Source organism: Mixophyes fleayi, chromosome 8 (assembly GCF_038048845.1).
Source record: "Mixophyes fleayi isolate aMixFle1 chromosome 8, aMixFle1.hap1, whole genome shotgun sequence".
NCBI lineage: Eukaryota > Metazoa > Chordata > Amphibia > Anura > Limnodynastidae > Mixophyes > Mixophyes fleayi.
In genome coordinates, this window is record NC_134409.1 from 57,967,531 (window position 1) to 57,987,561 (window position 20,031).

General features: G+C 43.6%; 1 protein-coding gene across 1 annotated transcript in view; it reads right to left on the reverse strand.

The window, feature by feature from the left end:
• Nucleotides 1–20,031, reverse strand: part of STXBP3 (syntaxin binding protein 3) — a 59,608-nt gene that overhangs the window by 17,803 nt on the left and 21,774 nt on the right. The window contains exons 6-11 of the mRNA XM_075182610.1: nucleotides 18,748–18,848; nucleotides 18,487–18,635; nucleotides 18,131–18,221; nucleotides 15,066–15,190; nucleotides 6,405–6,509; nucleotides 2,975–3,032 (exon numbers count right to left, since the gene is read on the reverse strand). Of these exons, the coding sequence (XP_075038711.1) occupies nucleotides 2,975–3,032; nucleotides 6,405–6,509; nucleotides 15,066–15,190; nucleotides 18,131–18,221; nucleotides 18,487–18,635; nucleotides 18,748–18,848 (629 nt within the window). The remainder of the gene's footprint in view (nucleotides 1–2,974; nucleotides 3,033–6,404; nucleotides 6,510–15,065; nucleotides 15,191–18,130; nucleotides 18,222–18,486; nucleotides 18,636–18,747; nucleotides 18,849–20,031) is intronic.

Genomic DNA, 20,031 nt, shown 5'->3' on the forward strand with positions numbered 1-20,031 from the left:
GGGCTATAGGAATATCCACTTTTGGAATGCACTCCCAGCGAACCACATCCTCTTCCTGCAATGGATACAGGGAAGAGAACCTTTGGGAACAAAGAATCTTTTCTCCAGCTGTTTCCAGGCTCCTTCTGCGATATCTCCAAGTTCTACAGAAGGGGAAAAACGGCTAGCCCTTCTTTTGGCTTTCTTAAAAAGATTTCGGTCTCTGGGAGTCGGATCTTCCGGTTCTGGGAGATCCAACGCTTGTCTTACTGTTAAAACCAAATCGTTAATAAATTGGCTTTTAGAGCTTTCTTCCTGTCCCACTGGTAGAACCTGGTCAGGATCAGAATTAATATCCCCCTCTTCCTCTGAAAACTCCTCAGAGTCTGAAAGGACCATAAGGGTATTATCAGATCTAGGCCGCTTCCTTCTAGCAGGCGGATTATTTGGGGATTCGAGTAACTGGTTCAGTTTATCCAAACCCTTTATAAAAGCTGCGGACCATGGCGGCTCTGTGGAAACAGGGGCTTGTTCCGTCTGTAATGAGGAAGGTCCTGGTATAGACGTTCCACTGGAACCAGAGGAAGCAGGGAGGCCCAATGGTGTATTTGGATTATTAGACACCGAAGTTGCCCCACTAGACCATAATTGATTGGATTGAGAAACAATCTGTGCTAAGGAGGAAACCGACTGTGTCAGGGAGGCCACCCAGGCCGGTTCCTCCGATGGAGGGGCTGAGACCTGTTGGGTTTGCACAGGGGGGACCCCTGCTTCACAAACATAGCGCCAACGGGTCCTTCTGCCCACAAGTTAATTTTACATGACATTTAGAACACGTAAAAAAAATATTGATTTAGGGCCTTTTCCCTGATCTGGCATTTCTGAATAAAGGAAGGCACACCAAACACACAGACTTAATTTTTTTTTTTTTTTAGCCGAGTAGAGAGAGAGAGATATAATATGTATAGTGGAAAGTGTAAACTACAAGAATCAACTAATCTAGATAAAAAGTTTTACTTGTAATATTTTAAACACAAAATAATATTTAAGCAGGTAGGAGAACTATAATATAACTCCTACTAGCCCTCTTGTACACAGCAATACAGCATATGTGTTTAAATAAATCAGATACTTAGCCATAGGCCAAACGAGAAGTCCAACAGCAGTATCCTGGTGCCTGCTCCCTCAGATCTGTTCTCTGTTCCCGGGCTTCTCTTTGGCGCCAGAAGACTGGGGCAGACCATCTCTCTCTCTCAGGAAGGAGGGGGAGCTCTATGTGTTAACTCCCCCCCTTCAGTAGTGCTGCTTCTGCAGCGATTAAAAAATAAAAATTAATTTTCTGTAGCAGAGTAATGGAGACCTCCAGAGGAGGTCTCCGCAGCGGATAATACCTGATGCCCCCTCCTATGCATGAGGGGGGATCGAGGTATAGCCCCCTTCTTCCTAGGATCTCCTTCCCGAAATAAAAAATGGCCGCTGTCAACTGACATATCCGATAACCGGCACTCTATGCCTGCAATGGCAGCGCCGGTTATCGGGGAGGCTCAGGAGTGACAGCTTGTCACTCTCAATTTTAGACACCCTTTCCTCCATCTCCTTTCCTGTCCGTCAGTGAGAACCGCTGGCTCTCATCTGAAAGGGGAGCGTCTGCGCTGCTGTGCTGTGAGTGTGTCCTCTATATTAGAACACACTCCAGCCTGCTACTGGGAAAAAATGAAGTAAAAATTAAAAGAATAAAATAAAAGTAATAAAATTACACTAAGCACTAAAAACACTGCCCAACTCCATGGGCACCTGAAAAAAACTGACAGGAAGAGGAAAAGGCAGGGGGATTGTAGAGGGGAGGGGTCTGTCGGCAGCACTAAAAGTTAACTAGTTAGGTGCCAACTCCCTAAGCTCCCTCCACAACCCATGGTAAGCAGTGTCCCCCAGACTGGATGAAAGAGAAAGTATATAACACTAATTGTGTTAGTGTGCATAACATCTATTTACATCACTATTACCCTGTCCCTGTGAGATAACTATACTTGCTGTATTAACGTGACCTACAGATAAAAGCCAGCACTGTAATATATTCCCCTGCTGTCCTGCACTAAGCTCAGCATCTGGAGACAATTTACCTGCTACTCGGCAGTCCCGATACAAAATAAGTTTTCATGAGGATCTGAAAAGAGTAAGAAGCAAAAGAGGCGCTGTAGCAGTTGCACAAACCACGCAGACGCAAGCAGATCCAGGTGCCACTGAAGGACCCGATTGTTGCCATGACTATTCTCCTACGACTGAGGGTAATGTCCAAAGAACAAGTGGAGTTCCAGCAGGCTAGCATTTGTAGCATCTTAACAAAATTTAGTTTTAGCAAACAGGTTGTTTGTAACCCCAACTGTACCTGGGGTCTAATCCCTCACTGTTTAAGTCAACGGTGTCTTCGCTTGCATCGCTCCAGCCCGCTGCTCTTGATCATATCAGAACAGAGGTAGCAGTCTTCCGGGTCACGTGACTTCCAGCACATGTGGCCCTTCAGTTATTTCCCGTTACCCTTCACTGGTTTTAGGGGACCAGAACTACTGCCCAAATAGTTGTAGCAAGTTTCTAACTGGCATCTGCTAGCTACAAATCTGTGCCATCAGGGAAGGTGGTCTCTCTGTATAGAGCAAGATATCCTCTGTTTGCCACCAAAAGTACATAGGCGTGCATATAATTAAAGAAAGGCACTTGTCCAGAACAAAAGATCGCCAGCAAGGACCAGGTTAAAACTGCAGGCTTGAATATATTGGGGTAATGGTGGTCTTTGGGATTGTATAATATGCCTATATGTGATGTGCGAGGAAGTGTGTATGCAGGTGACACCAGACGTCTCTAGCAATGCCACTGTAGAGAAACATCGATTACAAAAAAACACATCCAAATTCAGCTCTCACTCACAAGATCTGCATATACTGAATATTGCCAAGAACCACATTTAAGTCTTTTGCAAACTCTCTAAATTATACATTACCTTTCCTTCAGTTTCATTTTTGCTGGAAGAGATTTCTTTGACCAGTTTTGGTATTTCTCTGTGAAATAACAAATATAAAATTGCAAGTCATAATGTATAGAAACAAAATTGTTATGTCGGCAAATCATATGGCATGCTACCAGTGAGTGGGGGACATTGTGAAGATCATTGTTCTGTAGCTGGGTTTCTCATTTTCAGTTGTTGCATACCACCAACAGCCACAATTTCACGATTTCCCTTTGTGAGGACAAGTTGGATAATCCAATGTCATACAAAACCAAATCACCACTGTGTGAATAGGACTGAGCTTTCTGATGAAAAAGTCCAGTCTATTAGCAATTACAAGACTAAAACCTGAATATCAGCACTCTTAATGGAAATCAACTCAATATATTGAAAGGAATAAAATGTTAACTTTATTAGACTTGATTATGGTACATACTAACAAAATGGACAGCGTTTGCCATTTTCTTGTTTGCCTCAATAAAGATGCTCTATCAGTATGTAAGGCACAAAATGCAGATTTCTTATAGGAAATTGTGGACAGGTTGGGTCAGCCAAATGTCAAACATGATGGCATCTTGTTTGAACAACAAGCTGGAGCGCTACTGGTCAAGGTACCCAAAAGTTTTATTGGTAGACACCATGTAAAAGAAAAAGACCTTGGGAAACTAACAGGACCTTCACGAGTCCCTGTAAAGAGAGAAGTTTTTGACCCTCTGATGACCGGTGTCAGACACCAATCCAAACACCATCCGCTGAGAAGGAGTCAGATTGAACTTCTTGTGATTGATAATTCAACTGTGAGATTCTAAAATCTAGGCCGCCGTTAGAACAGCAAGTCTGGGGTGTCCGTCTTGACCAGCAGATCATCCAGTTAGTATATGACCATCAACCCCCTGGATCTCAGGAGGGCAGATACCACTGCCATAATTTTGAACACCTTCGTCTGTGTCGACAAGCTGAAGGGTAGAGCCCGAAACTGAAAATGGTGGGACCTTATAGAAAATCTGATGAGACAATGATGTCCCCTCCCAGATTGGAACATGAAGAACATGAATATTTCCTTGGTGTTCATGGAACCATAAACTTGCCCTGCTCCATGCTGTTGATGATATACCTCAAAAAGTCCCATTTTGAACTTTTTCAACAGAAGCTGGATGTTTAGGGACATCAGGTTTAGAATGAGTGGAACAGACCCATTTGGTTTCTGAACCAGGAAGAGATTTGCTCTGCAAGGACTTGGACAACTACGACTGAAAGGCTTCCTATAGAGCAAACCATTTTCTTTTGTCTATAGGAAGGCCGTGGTGAGAAACAGTCTGGGTGGGACTCCAAGAGATCCAGGTTTCATGCAGAAAAACGATACCTCTCAAAAGCTATCCGTGGTGGAATCGAACCACTGGTCCCAGAAGAGAAGCGGATGGGCTTCCACCATGGGAGATCCTGGGTGGATAGCCTGCTTGTCATGCTTACTGTTACTGTCTCAAGGCTTGGGAGCTGGACAAGCCTGTTTTCCCCTCTGCTAACCTCCATGAGGGGCGGAGATTTGCCTCTAGAGATCAGACTCCTCGCTTTATTTGAGGGACAAATGGAGCAAAACCAAGTGTCCGTTGGTCTGGGGACATGAACGGCTTGAAAAGAACTCTTTACCACTATGGCCAGGGAAACAATATTGTCCAGTTCAGAATAAAACAAAACCTCCCCAAAGAAGGGAAGTTACTGCAGAGTCCTTTGGACTCTACGTCTGCCACCCAGACTCTAAGACAGAGAGTATGGCTGAAAACAGAACACCAATGAGCCCTGCATCGATGGTATCGTCTGCCAGATATACAGAGGCCTCACACATATGCTACACCAGAGTTCGCATATGCTACATCAGACTTAGCAAATCCAATCTGGAGCTGCCAGATTGCAAATCCTCCAATTACTTTGACCACCTCTTAACTGCCTTATTGCCCCAAGCCAAAGCTAACATGGACCTAAGGGAGGCCCCTGCCATTGTGTAAAAAAGCTTAAGGCTTTCCCTATCCATTCTATCCCTTAAGGTAACAGTGCTCAGAATCATAGTGTGGTGGTCTTAGACAGGGGAGATATGGAAGCATCTTCCTGAGGAAGAGATTCCTATTTCACAATATCCTGGCTAGGAAGAGGATAAAGGTACTGCAGCGTGCAGAAGACCTGAAATCTACGATCAGGATTGGTCCACAATTCATATAAATGGTCCTGCAACTAAAGGGAACCAAACAGTCCGTTACTTCTTTCTCTTAAACAGCGAATTGTCAGAAATCACAAATATCCAGCTGTGCTGAATATTTACTGTCTGCTGGACTGCGAACACTAAATCTTCTATGTGGTGGATTCCATAATTATTTCCCAGTGAGTGGAAACCTGAACCACACCCTGTACCAACCTCGCCAGGCATTGAGCTGAAACCCGCTTGTCAGGTGCTGAAGGGGAAGAGACTAAAAAGAACCCTGGTCATATGCCTCCGGACTAGAAGAGCTTCTTCCTGTGGCTTGTGTGGGAGGGATGAAGGAGTGGTATGAGCTCTGCAATAGCCTGTGCCAAAGACTTGCCCATGTTGTCTCTGCCAAATCACTGGGGCCCCCCCACAAGCAAGCATGTCCGCTGGTCCTCTGCTTCTCATAGAGAATCTGCTCCAGGGCTGGGTACAGGGTAATTTGGATAGGCAACACAATCTGCAGCACCCTAGACTTGCTCTGTCCATTTATAGGTAGCATTTGCTGCTCAGACAGAAGCAAATGATGAACAAAATACTGGTCATGTCATGGAAGATAACCTTTGAACAAACATTCTGTACACTTATGCAAGTGGTCCTTAAAGGAACACTGCAACAAGAAGTAGGACAGTGGCCCTTATAGACAGATGCATGACTGGGGATCCATAACCGATAGTGGCTTCCATAGTTCTTGGTCACCCAGGGAAGTAGGGAGTAAAGGGCTACAAACTGTAGTGAGGTAAGGAAGTGTTTTTGTTTGCATCAGCAAATTACTCTGGCTACAAATTCTGGGAAAGGGAATATTGCCAGCTGGCTGGGCATTCCAAACTTTTCCTCTGGTTTCGCCTTCCGCTTCCATGAGAATCCACCACCAACTCATCTGAAACACTGCCTAAAAGCCTGAACAGTGGGTGGGCACTTGCGCGCTGGGTGCATGTGGACTGAATACTCTCCACCCTCTTGGAAAGGTAAGCGATGGCTAACACTAATAAACAAATGATGTATTTAAAATAAAAAAAACTGCTCATCTAAATGGAAGAAAATTAGTTACTGAACTAGTATTTAACACGTAAGGAAAAAGATATCCAAAACGTCAATTGTGCTGCTTGACAACTTTCAGAAGACAGCACTTGCATAGGAAGAAATACACTGCCAGATTCTTAAAATAGTAGTGAACACTGTACATACTCTAAGACATCAGCGATGTGTCTGTGACGTATTTTCACCCACAATTCATCAGATTCATCTAAGTGACCCTCTTTTTCTTTTCCTGAAGTGCTGTCGGTCCGATATCTATTAAAAATCAGAACACAATTTTTTATATAATTAAATCTGTGAACAATTCAATATGTACTATTTAACAATATAATGAAGGATATTTCACACAGCGAGGAATTCCAAAACTCAGGTAGAGAATAAATTAAATAAGTGTGCATAACAAACAGAAATGTATAATAAAATGATGTATGATTTGACTTCACTGTTATAAAAAGAATTAAAAACCCCTGTATACAGAGCATATCACACAATAAAAGACATTGTTTTGCCTCAGATCATCCCAAAGCTTCCCCCTCCAAGTCTTAATCATGTCTGTTAATTTTCCCACAAAACGGAATAGAGCGTAATGCATTCTGAGGCAAGAAAAAAATGGGATTTTTATACTTACGTAAAATCTGTTTCTCTTAATCCATTGGGGGACACCAGGACCTTGGAGTATAGGAGTAGGGACAGGCAAACACTGGCACTTTAACTTTAGTTAAAACAAATGCTCTGGCTCCTCCCCCTCTATACCCCACCTCCTGCTAGAGGCCAGTCTATGTTTAACCAAGCACGCAGAAAGGGAGATAGAGAGAAACCAAAGAAAAGAGAATAACGACACATCATTCTCTTAACAACCAGACAATATGTCAAACAGAAGGAGAAACCAGAGCGTTAAGGGTGGGCGCCCGGTGTCCCCCAATGGATTAAGAGAAACGGATTTTACGTAAGTATAAAAATCCCATTTTCTCTCACATCCCTTGGGGGACACCGGGACCTTGAGGACATCCCAAAGCTGTCTCACGGGAGGGAACGCTCAGAAGAAACGGCACGAAGCATCTTTCTCCCAAAACTTGCATCCCTAGAGGCAAACACATTAAATCTGTAAAACTTTGTGAAAGTATGTACAGAAGACCACGTGGCCACTTTACACAACTGTTCACTGGAGGCACCATGGCAGGCCGCCCAGGAAGCACTTACAGATCTTGTAGAATATGTCCGCAGATTATCTGCGACAGGCTCCCCAGCCCCACTGTAAACCTGGCGAATAACAGCCGTAATCTACCTAGCAATGGTCACTTTAGAAGCTGGCCAGCCTCTTTTGTGAGCATCATAAAGAATCAAAAGATCCTCAGTTTTGCGTAACTTCTGAGATCTTTTAACATAAATTCGCAAGGCACAAACAACATCAAGATAACGAATAGACTCATCGTTATCGGAAGATGAGGAATCAGATAGAGCCGTAATAACAATGTCCTGATTCAAATGAAACTTAGATACAACTTTTGGAAGAAAAGAGGGCTTGGTTTGAAGAACTGCCCTATCCTCATGAAAAGCTAGCAGAGGAGGCTTGCAAGACAAAGCAGCAAGCTCTGAAACTCTGCGTGCCGTAGAAATGGCCAAAAGAAAACCAGTTTTAAAAGTTAGAAATATAAAATCCACCGTATTCAAGGGTTCAAACGGTGGATGCTGTAAAGCCCTCAACACCAAATTCAAATCCCATGGCGGAACCGGAGGAATATATGGAGGTTGAACATGGAGAACACCTTGAATGAAAGTTTGCACATCAGGTATGACAGCAAGTTTTCTTTGAAAGAAAATCGAAAGAGCTGTCACCTGACCCTTAAGAGAACTAAGACGCAAACCTGCATGCAAGCCATCCTGCAAGAACCTCAGTAACCTGGCCAGACGAAAAGAAGACGTAGGATATCCCTTCTTTTCGCACCAACCAATATATGTCCTCCAGACACGGTGATATATTTTGGCCGAAGCTGGTTTTCGAGCACAGAGCATGGTTTGCACCACCCGATCCGAAAAACCCTTAGCTCTTAGGATCCTGGCTTCAACAGCCACGCCGTTAAAGCCAGACATTGCAAACTTTGATGACAAAGGGGACCCTGGGATAGCAGGTCTGGGCGTATTGGCAACCACCACGACCGACCTCCTGCCATGAAGAGTACGTCGGTGTACCAGGCCCTGCGCGGCCAATCCGGCGCCACTAGAACACCATCTCTCCACCTTTTTCAGTACTTGTGGAAGCATGGCTATCGGAGGAAAAAGGTACACTAAGCGGTAGCTCCAAGGGACGGACATAGCGTCTACCGCAACTGCCCCGGGATCTCTTGCACGGGAACAGTAGCGGGGAACCTTGTGATTCAACCGAGATGCCATCATGTCGACAACATCTGGATGACCCCATTTCACCACTAACTGTTGAAACACCTCCGGATGGAGAGACCATCCTGGATGCAGAGTCTGCTTGTTTAGGAAGTCTGCTTCCCAATTTTCTATTCCGGGAATGAAGATGGTCACGAGTGCCGAAACGTGAGCTTCGGCCCACAGAAATATCCTGTGAGTCTTCCTCATGGCCAAGGGACTCCTGGTGCCGCCCTGATGGTTGAGATATGCCACTGCTGTGACATTGTCTGATTGAATCTTTACTGGCTTTTCCTGCAAGTGTTGCGCACTTCTTAGAGCATGAAACACTGTGCGCAGTTCTAAGACATTTATTGGAAGTTTGGATTCCTTCTGAGTCCAAAGCCCCTGAAACCGAGCCTGAAGACAGACAGCCCCCCAACCCCGAAGACTGGCATCTGTTATCATAATCCAATTCCAAATTGAGAACAAGCTTCCCCTGGTAAGATTCTGCCTGTGTAGCCACCAGATCAGTGACTGCCGCGTCTGCGGAGATAGGCGAAAAACCTGACTCGCCAGATTTCGAAGGGATTTGTTCCATTGCGACAGGAGTTCCAATTAAAACGGTCGTGCATGGAACGGAGCAAACTGGATCGCTTCGAATGACAATACCATCTTGCCCAGGAGTCTCATTGCAAAATGAATGGAAGGTCTCCTTGCCACCAACAGGGATTTCACCATCCTCTGCAAGGCTAGGATCTTGTCCTGAGGAAAGAACACCCGCCTCAGATGGGTATCGAATAAAAGACCCAAAAACACCATCTGCTGGGATGGGATCAACTTGGACTTTTTGAAGTTGATAATCCAACCATGCGACTCCAGGGTCTGCATTACTACCCGAATATGCAACATAAGCTTCTCTGAAGAATCTGCCTTTAAAAGTAGATCATCCAGGTAAGGGATGATTGCGATTCCCTTGGCCCTTAGCAGAGCAGCCATAACTGCCATGATCTTGGTGAAGATACGTGGAGCTGTGGCGAGACCAAACGGGAGAGCCTGAAATTGGAAGTGCACTGACCGAACTGCAAACCTTAACAGGGACTGATGACCACCCCCAAATAGGCACATAGAGATATGCATCCTTGATGTCTAGAGCCACCATAAATTCCCCCTGTTCCATGCCAAGAATGACCGAGCGTAAAGACTCCATCTTGAAGCTGGGCACTCTGACCTGTGTATTCAAATCCTTTAGATTTAGAATCAGTCTGAAAGAGCAGTCTGGCTTTGTCACAAGAAAAAGATTGGAATAAAAACCCCAAACCTTTTTGAGAATGAGGAACCGGAATAATCACTCCGAACGAAAGAAGGGATTGAATCGCTTCTGTTAAAGCCAGTCGTTTCCTCGGACAAGACGGAAGCCCTGTGGCGAAGAACCGTCTGGGAGGAAGACCGAGCAGATCGATCTTGTAACCCTGGTTCACCACTCCCCGAATCCAGACATCGTTAGTGGACTGACACCACCGATCCCTGAACCGCAGAAGACGGGCTCCTACCACCAACGTCAGCTGAGGAGACTGTTTGTCTGCAGGCTTTGCAGCTGGACGTCGCCCAGACCAGGCCTGACGTCCCCGCTGCAAACCACCTCTAGGGGCGGATGACTGACCTTTATAAGATTGGCCTGAGGAATACGGTCCTCGAAATCTTCCTGCGGAACAAAAGGCCCGATATCTGGACATCCTCTGCTTGGGAGCACTGACCGGGAGGAAAGTGCTCTTACCTCCTGTTGCCTGACTAATAAAGGAGTCAAGCTGAGATTCAAACAGAACAACTCCAGAAAAAGGAATGGACTTAAGAGCCTATTTGGACTCTACATCAGCCTCCCAGGACTTTAGCCAAAGAGTCCGACGCGCTGCAACCGCCGAGGCAGAAATGCGCGCTCCAATCAGCCCCTCCTAAATAATCTGTCGCTCTCTGAACTGCTTCCTTTAGTGGAGCAGATTCAGAGGACGGCCTGCCTGCCAACAAACCTTCAAACAATTGTTCCGACCAGCGTTTAACAGCTTTGTTAATCCACACTGATGCCAACTCAGGCCTCAAAGAAGCACCCGCGGCCACAAAAATGGACACAACGGACTCGACATTCCGGTCTTTACCATCCTTAAGAGTGGCCTGGTTAGGAAGAGGAATAGTAGTTATCTTTGCCAACCTTGCCACAGCCGCATCCACTTGAGGAAGTGTCTCCCATTTAGCGAGAACTTCAGGGGGAAAAGTCGCTTAGACACCTGGAACTTCCTGACTGGGGAAGTCCAAGGTTCCGACAGCAAATCTTCCAAATGGGAAGAGGCCGGGAAAACAAACGCCTTTTTCTTGCGCTTTACAAAAAGAGAGGATCCAGAAACCTCAGGAACTTGTTTCTCAGGAATCTCAAGTACCTGACGCACAGCCTGAATTAACTCCCCCACACTGTGATGATCAGTCTGAACCTCCTCCACCAGAGAAACAGCATCTATGTGAGAACTCAGCGGTAACTCACCTTCGTCCTGGGAACCACAATCAGAATCATGTCCCAGAAGAGGTGCCGACACCCTCTTCCGCTTACCTGAGGAAGACGGTGCGGCCGATTGCATCATCCTCTCTAAAGAGGTAGAAACCGCCACCAAACCCTGTACCGAGGATGCAAGACCCTGTACCCAGGCTGGTTCTACAGACTGCTCTGGAGCAGAAACAGGCAAAACCTGAGCTGAGGAAGCTGAATCAGAGGATTGAGCAGGTTGAGACTGTACCTTCTGAGCAAGCAGTTCCACCGTATTAAATAGAGACCGAGCCCAGGCAGGTTCCTCCGTGTTTGAACAGACGGCAGCTGTTTCAACAGGAGTAGTCTCCGCGGGCCGACAGGATATGAACAGAGCCTGCGCACCTGGCTGCCCAGATGGTAACTTAACATAGTAGCACCAGCCCTACCACGCATAGATTTTTCCCTCTCTGACATGTTAACAGAAGGGACAAAAACAGTACAGAGAAATACACACAGTACAGATAACAAGCAGCACACAAACTACAAGAGAAAATGAGCCTGCGATACAGCCAAAAGCTCCCCAATTAATAAAACAAATACAAATGCTTCACGAACCACCCCCAACCCTTTACCTTACAGTATACAGGATAGAAAAGGGGAGAAACAAGAGCTTTAAAAAATGGCTGTCTATTCTGGTGTCTGCTCACGAGGAGTGAGACTACCACGGGGGGAAGTGCACAAGAGAAAAACACTCCCCCCAGGGCCCAGCTCTGGACTGGCTATTCTCAAGCTGACAATCACCTCAACCAATCCAGAGCCTAGCAGGGCTCACTGAGACAGTGACCCTTGCCTGACCCTGTTCCCTGAGCTAAAAATAGAACCTTATCTTTACACAAACAAAATGACTGCTTTTAGTAAAAAAACAGCCAGCTCAGGGAACCACTGCGATTTCTACGCTTCCCCTCTTTTAGCACTATGCTGAGAAAGAGTTTCACTTACCTGCTGCCAACCCTCCAGACGCGGTGTGTGCAGAAAGCATGCTATCTGTACATGAAGGAGGAACACAGCCTGCGGCGACTGTGCCCGGCTCCAAGGGTAAAATATTCGGTAGAGGGAGCAGGCAGAAAGAAGGACCTACACGGCACCTCCGCTCTACCCCCCCGCAGACAGCGCACAGCCGTCTGTGCTGTGCGCTCCACAGACATCCCCCATCGCTGCCTCACACTCTCCCCGCCTTCCGCAGCCGCGGGAGAGCTGAATGAAAACACCAGCAGCGGGGAGTTCTGACTGACAGCCAACTACGCGGCTCAGCGAGCTGCCGGCTGTCAGACCCCGGAGACAGTAGTCTCCGATACACAAAAAAAGCAAATTAAACAGAAATAAAGCAAAAACGGCTGCTAAGCAGCCCCGTGCACAGCCCGCTCGCCGGGCACTTAAACTAGACTAGCCTCTAGCAGGAGTTGGGGTATAGAGGGGGAGGGGCCAGAGCTTTTATTTTAACTAAAGTTAAAGTGCCAGTGTTCGCCTGTCCCTACTCTATACCCCAAGGTCCCGGTGTCCCCCAAGGGATGTGAGAGAAACTGGAATATGACAGAGCGATCCAAGGATCGACACAACCTGTATGTTTGCTCACAGTCTGTACAGAAAAAGAACAAATCTATGTACACAATAAGCATTTCCCTGTACTAAGCACAATTAAACCAAGGGTCATTTTGAGGTTTCTGCCTATAAATACGATTTCAGCATTCTGCCAGGTCAATGTACAACAAGGTATCTGTGTATATATTCTCTTTCTTGGATAAAGTCACAATTGAAAAAGACAGAGACTGGCTAGATTACAATAGGTTAGCCAGAAAATATTTCAAATATAGACATGTAAGCAATACAGTTCAATTCAAATGAATATGCTTGTGTATCCAAGTGCTTAGAGATAAGGGTGTGGTCAGTGTTGATTGAAATTTAACTACTTGTCATCAAACACTCCACCAATAAACTGCTAAGAGCAGTTAGAAACCCTGAAGTTCAAGTAAAAACTGAAGCAAGAAAAAGGGATTATACCCTTGATAAAAGCATAGACATAACCTTTCCATGTGTCCTTGCTTTCACAGCACATTTGAAACAATGTTTGTAAAATGCTAAAGAACACTTTAAATTTTCCTGCAGCATTCAGGATACACAAACGCAAGCCAGCATGACAAGGGCTTAGCAAATTTCTGAACTCTGGAGTCAAAGTTGACATTTTAAGAGTGTGTGTACAGGACCATTCAGCTTACATTTTTTTTTAATGTATTCTATTTGACATAATGCCCATGTATGAGACCTAATATGTTGGTTCTTTATATAAAATAAAAGAAATGGTTAGATGCTTACCTTCATTTTTTCATAGATTATATATTCAACGGTTAAAAGGTTTCTGCTGTCAAAGTGGGTAAAGGTTTTTTTTGTTTATTTTAATTAATTTTCAATTACTATGGGTATTGTTAGCATTGACTTTATATATTCCACCACCTTACCCCAGAAATTGTACTGTGGTGGCAATTCCACATCAATTGTGTGAATGTACCTTCAAGAGAGTTTTTACATTTAAGGAACTTGGACGAGTTTGTAATTCCTCTACCATCTAATTGGGTAGGTTACACGTATGCTTAATGCAGTATTATCATTTGAATATATTGGTTTTCTTGCATGAAAATAGACACGAGGAATCAAAAGTGCCTCCTCCCATGCTTCTTACAAGATTTCTCAGTCACCATCAATTCATTGTAAATATTTTTATTATTAGAGATAGGCTGGTTAATTTGTAGGGTGCCAAATAATTTAGAGACCAGTTTACCACCGAAGCAAATTCAAATATCCCAGGTCTCATTGTGTTCCAGCAACATGATGCAGCTGCAAACATCTATAGAACCATGAGTTGTGAACAGCATTTTAATTTGCTGTTGGAAAGTTAACAGTATATTACTCTCATATATGTATCCCACTCCTTAATTTTCTCAAAATTGAATCCACCCCTTTATTTCATTCCAACATATGTTTATTTTCCCACAGTTGCATTTTAGGTGATCAGTATCACATTTCAGTCTTTTAAGACGTACTGTATACATTTTTTAATTATGCATATGATTTTGGGTTTGAAGGCTGCGTGGGAATGTAGAACTGCACATTATATCATACAGGATCCAATACAACATGCTTTATCTAAAACTATCTGAAGTACCCTGCATTTCTCGGGTTTAAATCTTCAAGTAATTTAGTTATCAATGTGTTGGCTGCTCAGAACAGACTCCTCGGGTCAAACGTCTGCCCAACGTACACCAATGGGAGGTCCGACTGGGACCCTAACTCCACTCAAACCTGGCCAGGATCCAACTGGACCACCTTGCGTTGGTTTCATCCCAATCGGTGCAGGGGTGTTCGAATGCATAACCCGACAGTTAAACAAACCAATTAGAATTAGATTGCGCAAAGAAGGGGCCTGATCTAAATCACAAAATGTGCCAGGAAAGGCCATTTAAACATTTATAACTTGGAGCAAAGAAGATAGAGTGATGCCTATGATATAAGCTTTCAAATATAACAAGGGTTTTAAAAAGGTACAAGAGGAAAGTAAGAGAAGTATTAGAACAGGAGGCTAAGCACTAAAACTGAAGGGTAATAGGTTTAGAGGAAGTCTGAGGAAACATTATCTCACAGAAAAAGCAGTGAATAGGTGGAATAGCCTATTGGTAGAGGTTAACAGAACAGGTGAATTTAAATATGTGTGGGGCACACCTAAGGCTATCAAAAATCTGAAAAAAAAACAAGGATCCTGTATAGTTTAGTGTTATGAGGACTAACAAAGGTGCAGACTACATAGGCCAAATTGTTTTTTATTTGCCATCAGTTCTCTATAACCTGGATAAATGGAGAAATGATGAAAAAAGGATAAAGAGAGTACTTGCTTGTATGTGTCATTCTCAATAGGCAAAAGATCATAAACCATGGCTTGGAAAGTCAGCTCATGTAACACCGTAGACACTGGATCAAATCCTCTGTCAAGTATAAGTAGCTGAGACTGCGTTTTCTCCTGCATGAGAAAAATAAATGAAAAAGGTTGAGAATACACAAGAGTCTCATGAAGCCATCTGTCAGAAAGTAAGTCCGTTACTTGTCACATCAACATGCTCTAGAGATAGTTTTCTAAAGCACAGAGTCCTTCAAAGCATACATTACATTATACAGGCAGGTTAGATTATGAACTGACACAAGTATGATATTGCTTGAAAAATCAGTAAAGCCATTTCAGTTATAGCTGGTGAACTGCAAGGTGCAGTCTTCTATGGTATGTGTTTCTTTTCAATGTTCTCCACACATGGTGTGATCTCTGTGCTCTGAGTGACAAAGTCAGAATCCAATTTGCCTGACATGTAAAAGCTACGTTACAGTTTCAATATAAGAAGACAAACAATGGCTTCATTTTAACAGGATTGCAGTCACTTCCTTGTTATACTTTATATTGCTTGTGGGCAGTGGAGAAGCAGTGGACACATATATAAGTGGCCAAACTGGATTAAAGTTGTCCAATATTTTCCAGCATCGATGGATCCTGTTAGTGTGGTCAGAAAATGACCAACCACATACGCAATAGAAGTCAAACTGAAGTCATCTGCTGTCTGCATCTACCAACATGCTGCATAATGATCTGCTCAATTTTCAGCAGATTATCATCGGACATGTGGGCCGTTTTAGGGCCAGATGCCTTACATGTGTGACCAGCATAATACATGATGATCTCCAAATGATGGTATGTCTAAAGTTCCCTGTAATCCTTACTCCAAAGCATCTTAGAGTGGCAAAAACTGAATGGGTATCAGCTGGCAACTTAATTACAAACATTCACTACAAAGTACTAGTTGTCTGAGTATATAGTTTGCGCCTTTTGTATTTTTTGGACCATAAGACCAACATTTAAAAAACAAACAAAATCGAATGTTATAAATGTACCAGTCTTATAATTTGAATTTACAAGATCGTTGCTGCATAGTTACTATAGCAGTGAGCCACTTCCTTCCATGCCTATAGTCAGTCTCCCTTTCCTCCTAATTAGTTCAAATGCTGAAGACAGAAAGCAAAGTAACAAATCAGGAGGCGAATAATGGGGGCTCTAGATGAAAGGAAACAAGGAGCTTGCTGGTAATTAGACAGAGGTTGTCTTGTAATCAGAAAACATGGGGGAGACTACTTTTCTACATCTAACGAACTCCCAATCAAATTGAAATTACAAGCAAAACACAGTTACTATTCAGATGCTGAAGAGCAACAAAAGCAGTGCATTTATGTCTTTTTTTTTTGTCATCTTGAAAGAGGGGCTTAACAGTACTGCAACTCTGATACAACACTGTATTACTGCAATCAGGGGAGCGGAGAGGGGGGGACCTGGACCTGCCTGGGGGCCCACTGGAGTTCTATAGTTCAAAAATTTTTTGGGGTTTGAGTACTTTTTTCTTGCGCGCGCACCAACGATTGCAGGGGGGAAGGGGGGGGGAGGGGAATCGGTAGTGGCTAAATCCCCTTCCACTAAAGGTACCTTCAGACTCCACTGTGACAAATCACCAGGTCATGTGACTGCAGCGGTCACATGGTACTCAGTGCGGACGGGCTGTTGGATATCTTCCCGTCCTGTGTGCTGTGCAGTGGACCATGAAGTAAGAAGAAGGGGTGCTGGAGAGGGGGCATGCGCTTTTTAAAGCTGCTGGGCAGATTGGGGGCATGCGCTTTTTAAAGCTGCTGGGCAGATTGGGGGCATGCGCTTTTTAAAGCTGATGGGCAGAGGATGGGCATGCGGTTTTAAAGCTGCTGGGCAGAGGGGGGAGGGTGTGCGGTTTTAAAGATGCTGGGCAGAGGGGGGCGGGGCATACGGTTTTAAAGCTGCTGGGCAGAAAGGGGGCATGTCTGACTAGAGCTGGGGGCCATGTGTGATTAAAATATATGGACAGAGAGGTATATGTCTGATTAAAGCAAGTGGGCAGAGGGAGGGTACGTGTGATTAAAGCATATGGGCAGAGGGGACAGGCGTGAGCAATGCTGCTGGTCACAGGGGGCATGTGTGAATAAAGCATTTTTCTGAAAGATGGTGAGCCTAGTGCTTTTCACCTGCTAGACACGCCCCCCAATGATACACAGCCATGCCCCCAATGGTATGGCCACACCCCCTTTAGCATGTAAACTCATACACTGCTGCCAATCACCTATGGGTCACCCATGAAGATGCTGTACCAGGGCCCAAAATTCCTCCTGGCATTCCTGACTGCAGTTGTGAAGCATCCTGGTACTTTTTAATTGGCCACTGATTCCAGCATTTATTACTGATCATTACTACTACCGCTGCAAGGCATAAAACTGGCAATTTAAATAATGTTATGCATATTACTACTGAATGAGGAAACAGCTTGGACTTTCAATCGCTTAAAACACATGCTTTGCCTGCCTGGAATGTTAAATTTGATACCAGGCTTGTCCAAGTCTCTTGGAGACCTAAAAGCACCCTGTCTATGAGAACTTTCAGACAATGAGTACTCAATGCTGCAGCTTTGTGTGGTGATTCATAAGTATTCAGTGCTGGTAGCGCACCATAACAATATTAGAATCCCACTGAACCTTAGTGGAGGCTGCCAAAGTTAGGTTATAAATTAATAAAATATAAAATGTTATGCATGTTTATATATGAAAAACTAAAAATGTAACATGCAAAACATTAGGGGATTTGGAAGCCCCCAGAATTGAACAATTTTCTACATGTGCTCTAAATAGGTAATAATTATGAGTTAACTCTTTCAGGCACCACAAAATCAATATCTATGAAATAGAACTATGAATGCTGGTTGGATAAATCAACAACTAAGTAGATCTTCTAATGTGACAAGACTAGCTGTGCATTTTGAAGCATTCATTTACTACGAAATCATAAAACATTTATACAAGGATGTTGTATTATATAAAGTATTGTGCTAAACTTAACCCACATTACCTTACACTGATTTCTTTCATCAGTCATGTAATACTTAACAAGTTTTTCTTCCACTAAGTTGGCCAACTCTTCTGCATTATCCAGCGGTTCTCTAAAAAATAGTGAGACTTACCATATTATTCACAATAATTATTACATATTCTATAAATCATCAGTCATTAAAGTTACATTTATATTTAGAGATTTCTGGCGGTGAATTTATTAATGGGATCAAGATTTCTACACAATTAAATGATGTATTCATTAATTGAGCAGCTGAAAAATATTCTCTTTCACAAGATAAACTCATCTGTGTATTCCTGCTTTCACGGTGATGGTGAATGAAATCACAATAGAATAAACCTCCAGGAAATTACTTTTTGTAGCGGACTCCGGGGTTCTCATCCAGAGTTGCACAGAGTGTCACAATTTGCTGAGCAATGGATTGCATTGCAGATTCTTTGTCCACAGCCTTGTCTGGACTGTACATCAGGTGAAAAGCATCAGAGATATTTAGCAAGAACACCTACAGGGAACAAGATGTAACTGAGAAACATGACTGGTTCTACACCATGTACACCATGTAATCAAAGGATGAAAACAGGTTTATGACCAATAAGTTTAGTTACTGGAATTACCTGCGACTCTTTGGGGAAGAAGGAAATATTGACTTCCTTGCACCTTCTTATGGTTTTGGGCTGGCATGATTTTAGTTTGGTGAACAAGTTGTCAGGACATGCTGTAAAAAATAAATATATTTGTGAGTGAAAGCAATTAAAACATTTCTTACAGGACAGCTGTAATGGCATGTATTGTATTTGTCTAGAATTTCTATACATTCTGATGGGGGAGGAGGTTCATAATTCTCTGCATGTTTACAGATGTTATTGGGTGCTGTGCGGAGATAAAATAGCCCACCCAGTGTGCAAGTGGTTATTAAAATAGTTTGCTTAGAAATAAAAATTATTCATCAAAAATAGGAAAATATTGTTTTCTTCATAAAAGCAAAAAAATAAATCGGTTTCAGCTTAATCTGTACTCATTTTTATAAACTGTTGTATGTTTCAGTCAAAATAATATCACAAAATCTTCACATCACATAATAAAAATGATGATCCTTATAATATTCATATGTTTGTAAGCTATAATAAAGTTGGTAACCCTAAAAAGAAATTGAGGTAAACCTCTAAACTCTTCCATATGAAAAAGCATTATGTCATTATGAGTGATGGCAATATGTGCATAATACAAGTCAATTGGAGACTATACTGTAAAAAAAAGGATTTTTATACTTCTGATAAATCCCTTTCTCTGAATCCATCTGGTTGGCAACCCCCTGTTGCTAGTCAGTGTAATTCTAAAGCTCTCAAGAAAAGTCGAACAACCAAGAAGCAAACAGCAGAAGAGCAGGAGGGAACACAGTGTCCCCCAGATGAAATCAGAGAGAAGGATTTATCGCAAGTATAAAAATTCTCTTTTCTCCTTCATCCTATCTGGCAACACTGCTACCATGGGGACGTACAGAAGCAGCTCCCTTAAGGGAGGGACCGTCCTGGAAGCCAAGCTCATAGCACGCTACGGCCAAAGCTAGCATCGGAGGACGCAAACCCAATGAACTGCTAAAATTTGGTGAATGTGTGGACAGAGGACCATGTGGCCACCCGACATAGCTGATCAGCCGAGGCCTCATTGCGCGCAGCCCAGGAAGACCCCTGGTGGAGTGTGCCGTAATGTGGGTAGGCACAATCTGGTTAGCCTCAAGATACGTCTGTTTTATTGTAAAGGTAAGCCATCTAGCAATGTTTTGCTTGGAAGCTAGCAATCCTCTTCTTTGGGAATCAATCAGGACAAAGAGAATCGGTACGTCGGATACCCGAATTTCTTTGGACATAAATACGTAATGCCCTGATCACATCCAAATA